Source organism: Arachis ipaensis, chromosome B08 (assembly GCF_000816755.2).
Source record: "Arachis ipaensis cultivar K30076 chromosome B08, Araip1.1, whole genome shotgun sequence".
NCBI classification, from domain to species: domain Eukaryota; kingdom Viridiplantae; phylum Streptophyta; class Magnoliopsida; order Fabales; family Fabaceae; genus Arachis; species Arachis ipaensis.
In genome coordinates, this window is record NC_029792.2 from 2,235,310 (window position 1) to 2,242,532 (window position 7,223).

At 34.7% G+C, this 7,223-nt stretch overlaps 2 protein-coding genes across 3 annotated transcripts in view; both read left to right on the plus strand.

Annotated features, from left to right (window-relative positions):
* LOC107613731 overlaps positions 1–2,189 on the plus strand; it is a 2,760-nt gene extending 571 nt beyond the window's left edge. Inside the window, exons 2-3 of one of the 2 annotated variants that reach the window (XM_016315860.2) lie at positions 52–1,583; positions 1,833–2,189. In XM_016315860.2, the coding sequence (XP_016171346.1) occupies positions 219–1,541 (1,323 nt within the window). In that variant the 5' untranslated portion in view covers positions 52–218 and the 3' untranslated portion in view covers positions 1,542–1,583; positions 1,833–2,189. The remainder of the gene's footprint in view (positions 1–51; positions 1,584–1,832) is intronic. The other variant, XM_016315861.2, reaches the window with a different exon arrangement.
* Positions 3,028–5,401, plus strand: LOC107614522 (ADP,ATP carrier protein 1, mitochondrial). Its single transcript, XM_021108563.1, has 4 exons — positions 3,028–3,214; positions 3,469–3,966; positions 4,057–4,419; positions 4,917–5,401. The coding sequence occupies exons 2-4, from the start codon at positions 3,520–3,522 to the stop codon at positions 5,211–5,213; spliced, it is 1,107 nt and encodes a 368-aa protein (XP_020964222.1). The 5' UTR covers positions 3,028–3,214; positions 3,469–3,519; the 3' UTR covers positions 5,214–5,401.

Sequence of the window (7,223 nt, forward strand, 5' to 3'; positions counted from 1 at the left end):
TTTCCCTTGAGATTCTGCGATGCGTATGAAGAAATGATAAGTTTTTTTCAGGTTTATGTTGGTCACTGTCATGCTTAGTCAGCTGGTGATAAACACTGTTCTGATTGATAATCACAATCCATTTCAGATTTCAGCTTCTGTTCTTGCCTTGTACTGTAGAAAATTGGAAATAAGGATCCCAAGCTTGAGAATTAGGGTTTGGTGATTGTGTTCCAGGAATGAATAGTTCTGGTTTGGGAGGTAGTTTTTTAGGTGGTCCTGCTGGGGGTATCTTGGACCTCGAATTGCCATTTCATAGACACCAACAACAATCCCAGATGGGTCATCCGTCGGTGACGGGACAGCATCACTTGAATATGAGGACTGATCTGGAAAATGATCACCCAATTGGCCTCATGGAACTCAAAGGGTCGAATGCGGGGGTGAATTTTGGTAAAGGAAAGGGAATTGCTTCTTCTAATCCTGCCAATAGTAATGATTTGAGCGATGATGACGATGCAGAAGATGGGAATTGCGAGAATTTTGATGGTGGGAAGAGCAAAAAGGGGTCTCCTTGGCAGCGAATGAAGTGGACAGACAATGTGGTTCAGCTTCTTATAGCTGTGGTGAGCTGTGTGGGGGACGATGGAACCATTAATGGCACGGATGGTCATAAAAGGAAATCCGGTGTCTTGCAAAAGAAGGGCAAGTGGAAAACCGTCTCCAAGATAATGATAAGCAAGGGTTGTCATGTGTCGCCGCAGCAGTGCGAGGACAAGTTTAACGACTTAAATAAGAGGTACAAGAGGTTAAATGATATACTTGGAAGGGGAACTTGTTGCCAAGTGGTTGAGAATCCTACACTGATGGATTCGATGCCAAACCTCTCAGCTAAGGCAAAGGATGATGTTAGAAAGATACTGAGCTCAAAACACCTGTTTTATAAGGAGATGTGTGCTTACCATAACGGGCAGAGGATACCAAACTTCCATGATCTTGACTTACAAGGTTATTCTTTGGATCATGGCAGGGACTCCAGAGATAACAATGGCTCTGAGGATGAAGCTGAGGATAACAATGAAAGTGATGATGATGATTTGGATAATGCACATGGGGATGGAGAGAGGGCGGATGAGTTCTGTGATAGAAGAAAATCGAGCGAGGAGGATTTCCATTTTTGGCCACAATCTATTGAGATGGACAAATTTGAAGTTGAAATGGCAAGGGTTTTTCAAGACCCAACAAAGTCAGTGAGGGAACGAAGAGAGTGGATCAAGATAAAGATGTTGCAGCTTCAAGAGCAAAGAGTGAGCTACCAAGTGCAAGCACTTGAACTCGAAAAACAACGATTTAAGTGGTTGAGATACTGCAGCAAGAAGGATAGAGAGCTGGAGAGGCTGAGGTTGGAGAACGAGAGGATGAAATTGGAAAATGAGCGCAGGGTCTTGAAACTGAAGCAGAAAGAGCAGGAAACAGATTTAAGTAGGCCTGAGATGTCCTTAGACCCTGCTTCTCTCGGAATTAATAGACCGCAAGGGAGGGAACATTTCAACTTTAGCTGAAAGCATTGTCTCCCCGGTGTTGGTCATCGTTGCCAAAACAATGTATGACATGAAACTCTGTTGTTAATAATATGTTTCATAGCTTGTTATTACGGTTAGATAACATGTCAAATTTTATGAATAGAGTTTGACATGGTAAATAAGTGATATAGTGATAGTCATTGTTCTTGAGATTTCGACTCTGTTGAGAATTGCGCTAGCTCAGCAGACGTTTCCCTTTTGAATGAGGCACTCATTTAAGAACAAACAAATAATATTGTCAATTTATTTTTCTCATATTACCTTTTGCAGTGCCAAGCCAAGAAGACATTAGAATTGAGGGGATTGAGAATAAACGCTTTCCCAGTATTCCACAACCATGTAATGACTGTGACTCAGAAATGGATGAATGTTGCCTTAAGACACTTGAGATTTGTTTTGACTTTGTATATTGTCAATACATTTAACATTTTCATGACTTAGTTTTTAGGTTCTGTGACTGTATATTTTGTACAGTAAAAGGTTTGGTGTCAACTGTAAACAGTAAAAGAATCAGTTACCAATTTTATTTGTATTAGCTTTGCTTTTGTCAAGAAAAATTTCATGAAAGCCTGTATCCACTTTCTCATTTCTGTGATTAAACCATGATAATCACGCCATTTTTGTTTTTGTCAACAATGTTTTGGAACATCTAGATGCTTTTTGTTATGTTACGTATGATGCTAATGTTCCTAATAATATAGAAAAGTTTTCAAGTATACCGGTACACCGGTGTTTTAGTAATTTTTAACCGTTGATCTTAATTATATATATTATATATACTTTTTATAACTAAAATCAACGGTTAAAAATCACTGAAACACTGGAATACCAGTACATTTGAAAATTTTCCAATAATATATCACTATAGTTTTTTGGAAAATTTTCAAGTGTGCTGTCATATCGGTGTTTCAGTGATTTTTAACCGTTGATCTTAATTTTAAAAAATATATATAATATATATAGTTAAAATCAACGGTTAAAAATCACTGATATATACGGTACACTTGAAAATCTTCCTAATTTTTTATGTCATATGACATGGTCTATGAGACGTATTCAAATTTGTTTTCTCCACCTGGGAAAGGTGTACTATAGATCTTAATCTGCAGAATTAGACTTTTATTAATCATTAGGGTTTAATAAATGAAATCAATTTTTTTTTCTTTCTAAAAACACAAAAATAAAATTGGATGTCTAACATCAAAATAGTTCCATTTTCCAACGTTCTAAAATCTAAAACACAGTGAATCCCATTATTATTTCAAGGCATTTTATAGTAGATATGATGCAATGAAAGACTAGTCAATGAGAATATTAGATTTTTCCAGGTAACAAAAAATCATTTGGAAAGCGCGTAAGTTGTATCACAGAAAAAAAAATGGGGTCAAATATAAACAGGAAAAGAGAAATTTCCATGACAACACCTTTCCAATTTTCTAGGAATATAAACAGGTTTACTTGCGTTTAACTTTTTCAACTTGTTGATTCTTCAACGCAGTAGTTGCGCCTACCAATACCATGCATGCTTGAAAGCACTCATATTTATACAGTTATAAAGGAGCTAATTCTTCATCTAAGCCAAGTAAACGAGAGAAAAGAAAACAAAAAAAAATTGGTGTCTTGTTCAAAATTCCAGAATTCAAGGACACAAAGGTACAATCTCTCTTGTATTCCATGGTTTGACTTCAACTTTTCTGTTTCTTAGTGTATTTTAGAGTTGTTTTATGTGTTCATACATTAAATGGAATTTACATTGAATCTAATAATGAATGAAATATGAGTTGATATGATATGATATTTTACTATTAATATTACAACTACATAATAAGTATAATTTCATTGAATTACAAATTTACAATAGTTCATAAATAACTCCAGGCACTAACATATATATTCTGGTGCAGCCGTGCAGGTTATTATAGTTTGTTCTAAGAACACTACAATTTACTAAGCAGTGATGGCTGGTAGGAACCAACAGCACCCAACAATGGTGCAAAAGTTTCCTGTTATGCAGCATCAGCAACAATTTCCATATGGAACCTACTCAAATGGTGGTTTAAAGTATGCTATGATGGCAGCATCATGCAAAGCAAGTTCCTCAAGTGATGTGCATTCTGCAGGTTCAGCTGTGTTTGTCCAATCTCCATCAGAGAAAAGCTTTGCAACTTTTGCCACTAATTTTCTCATGGGAGGAGTGTCTGCTGCAGTTTCCAAGACTGCAGTAGCGCCGCTTGAGCGCGCAAAGCTTCTACTTCAAAACCAAGATGAGATGATCAAGGCTGGCAGGCTCTCCGAACCCTACAAAGGGATCGGAGACTGCTTTGCCAGATCGATCCGAGACGAAGGGATCACTTCACTCTGGAGAGGGAACACTGTTAATGTTATCCGTTACTTCCCAACACAGGTTATTTTATTTGCCTAATTATTTTCATGTGCTTGAACCTTGCATTGTAATAACTTGTCACACAAGTAATTGTATAAAATTCCGTCACAGGCCTTGAACTTTGCATTTAAAGACTACTTTAAGGGACTATTCAACTTCAATAAGGACAGAGATGGGTACTGGAAGTGGTTTGGAGGTAACTTGTTATCCGGGAGCGCTGCCGGAGCTTCGTCGTCAGTGTTTATTTATTCGCTGGATTATGCTAGAACTCGGCTTACCAATGATGCCAAGGCTGGTGGACAGAGGCAGTTCAATGGTTTGGTGGATGTTTACAGGAAGACCATTAAATCTGATGGCATTGCTGGCCTCTACCGTGGCTTCAACATTTCTCTTGCCGGAATCATTGTCTACCGGGGTTTGTACTTTGGAATTTATGATTCTGTTAAGCCTGTAATCTTGGTAGGATCATTGCAGGTCAGTCATTACTCCATTACTATCCTTTCTAAACCCTTGTTAAGAATTACACTAATGTTACATATGATTCTAGTTCTAGTTCTAGTTATACTATTAATGATCTGTTAGTAATTAGTATAGCATAAAATTATGGTTGCGCTCGATAAACAAAAATTATTTTAATGATTAAGAATATTATTATTTGAACATAGTTATTATCGTATTCTGTGTCGACATATCATCCATCCGCTTATAAATGAAACCAGAATGTGTACTTACATTAAAAGTCGTACCACATCTAACGGCGAATAAATGGTATGTTGGCACGGAATATGACGATGACTATTAAAAAAAATTTATTTGGGAATTAAAGCCTTATGATGTTTCTTTCAACCTAAAGATCTAAACAGTTGTACACAACACACCAGAGTTAAATTAAATTTAAAAACTATTTGTATCTGAAATAAGTTACACACACCATGTGTTTGGTTTCATTATTCTTGTTTTGGATATTACAGGATAGTTTCATGGCAAGTTTTGCTCTGGGATGGGTTGTTACAAATGTTGCAGCATTTGCCTCCTATCCAATAGACACTGTCCGTAGAAGGATGATGATGACATCAGGAGAAGCCATCAAGTATAAGAGCTCCATAGATGCATTCTCCCAAATTCTGAAGAAGGAAGGTTCAAAATCACTCTTCAAAGGTGCCGGTGCTAACATCCTTCGCGCCATGGCTAGCGCCGGCGTCCTTGCCGGCTATGACAAACTTCAGATCCTTCTCCTGGGAAAGAAGTATAGTTCTGGAGGCTCTTAGAATTCATTATTGTTCTCTACAACAAAAGATGGTGACGAAAATTAAGTAAAACAACCAATTACTCAATTCTTATTAGGATTTGTTTGTGTCAACTTTTAATAAGTCATTTTGCTTGGCATTGGTTTAAATAACCAATTACTTCTTAAATGGAATACAATTTTCATTACGGATCAATGTCTATATTGTTAAGACATGTTGCATGGCCTCTCCTTTTTTTTAAACCTATGTGATAAATTAAAACACCATAAAAAGTAAAGGATCTCACCTGGTGAGTTTGTTTTATGGGACTGAAGTGGGTTGGAGGATTGAGATCGACTATTGTGTTTGGTGATTAGAGATATTTTAATTTCGAAACACAAACTTTCAGTTTTTTCAATACCTCTAAAAAGTGACAAGAGATTAAAATTTCTAAAGTCGAATACTGAATCTTTAATATTATTTTTCTGGGTAAAGTATATTTTTTGTCCTTGAAGTTTGGCAAAAATTTCAAAAATACCTCTAAGTTTTATTTTGTTTCAATTTTGTCCCAAAAGTTTTCGATTTGCATCAAATATACCCTCGACGGCTAAATTTTCAAAAAATTTAAGACCAATCTAACAATAATGCATGAAAATTATACTTGATTTGCTTGTGTTAAGGGTTGTTCTTATGAAATTGTTGTTAAATTGGTCTTAAATTTTTTGAAAAATTATCAGGGGTATATTTGATGCAAATCGAAAACTTTTTGGATAAAATTGAAATAAAATAAAACTTAGGGGTATTTTTGAAACTTTTATCAAACTTTAAGGACAAAAAATATACTTTACCCTATTTTTTAACAAAAGGTCAAAGATCTATTTGTCCTTTTCTTTTTTTTTTTTTTAAACCTATGTGATAAAACACCCTAAAAAGTAAAGGATCTCACCTGGTGAGTTTGTTTGGTGATTAGAGATTTTTTAATCTCGGAACACAAACTTTCAATTTCTTGGATACCTCTAAAAAGGGATAAGAGATTGAAATTTTTAAAGTGGATACTGAAACTTTAATATTATTTTTTTTTTAAATATTTTTATTTAACTTTTCACATTTTAAATTTATCCCTTAGTCTCCATATTTATTTTAAATCAAACATGATACTGAGGCATAACCCAATGTTGTACACTTTACACCAAATACAATATAGATATTAAATTTAATCTTTGTATCTCAATCTCAGTCACTCTTTCAATGGTAGTCTTAATGATTTTAACCTAAATAAATAAGAGTAAAAAAAAAATTAAAGAATAACAACCCGCTAAATAGTATAGCATATTGCTTATCATTTGACATGGTTGCCTAAGAGAAATTACTTTCTTACCATATAGTTAATTTTCTTCCAATTTAGTGTATCACATATGTGGATCTTAGTGTGATTAATTTATTATAGAGAATGTACATTGCCCTTGAGAAGATAGATAATAATAAATCTCATTCTCATCATCATATTTACGCGGAGAGATACAAGGAGGGAACATGTGGAATATAAAGGAGCATCAATGGTTTCCCCTTAATTAACATTCTAAGTATAGTTATTACAATTTCTTTAGCTGGCCAAACCGACAAACACTGCCAAGCCTGCAATTTTATTTTTCAAGTCACAACATATATACACATACAAAATAGTTGTAGTACTTAAAAAGTAAACAATATCATTCTCATTACACACACCATGTCAAAATATTTGTAGTACTTACACCAAGCACCAAGCTTATTATAAACATATGTATAATTCATAAAAAGAAGGTTACATGCATCTGCATTCACGGGATCAGTGATGAACAGAAATAAGAAATACTAGCAAATATATAATCATAGATTCATAGTTGACTTTGCATTATAGTTTGGTTGTAGGATCCAAAATTAAGAAGAAAAGTTGGTGGATTAAATTTTGAGCAATGATACATGGCTAGTAATAATTTGCATCCATATTTACAAATATTTTACATACAAAAAATATATAGTTTGCACATATATTTATCAGAATTTTGCACA

What these genes read in the sequence shown, in the direction of transcription:
- LOC107614522 (XM_021108563.1), top strand. Translation starts at nt 3,520, where the DNA reads ATGGCTGGTAGGAACCAACAGCACCCAACAATGGTGCAAAAGTTTCCT. An exon ending in TCCGTTACTTCCCAACACAG is followed by an intron (nt 3,967 to 4,056) that starts GTTATTTTATTT and finishes ATTCCGTCACAG; the next exon opens with GCCTTGAACTTTGCATTTAA. An exon ending in TCTTGGTAGGATCATTGCAG is followed by an intron (nt 4,420 to 4,916) that starts GTCAGTCATTAC and finishes TGGATATTACAG; the next exon opens with GATAGTTTCATGGCAAGTTT.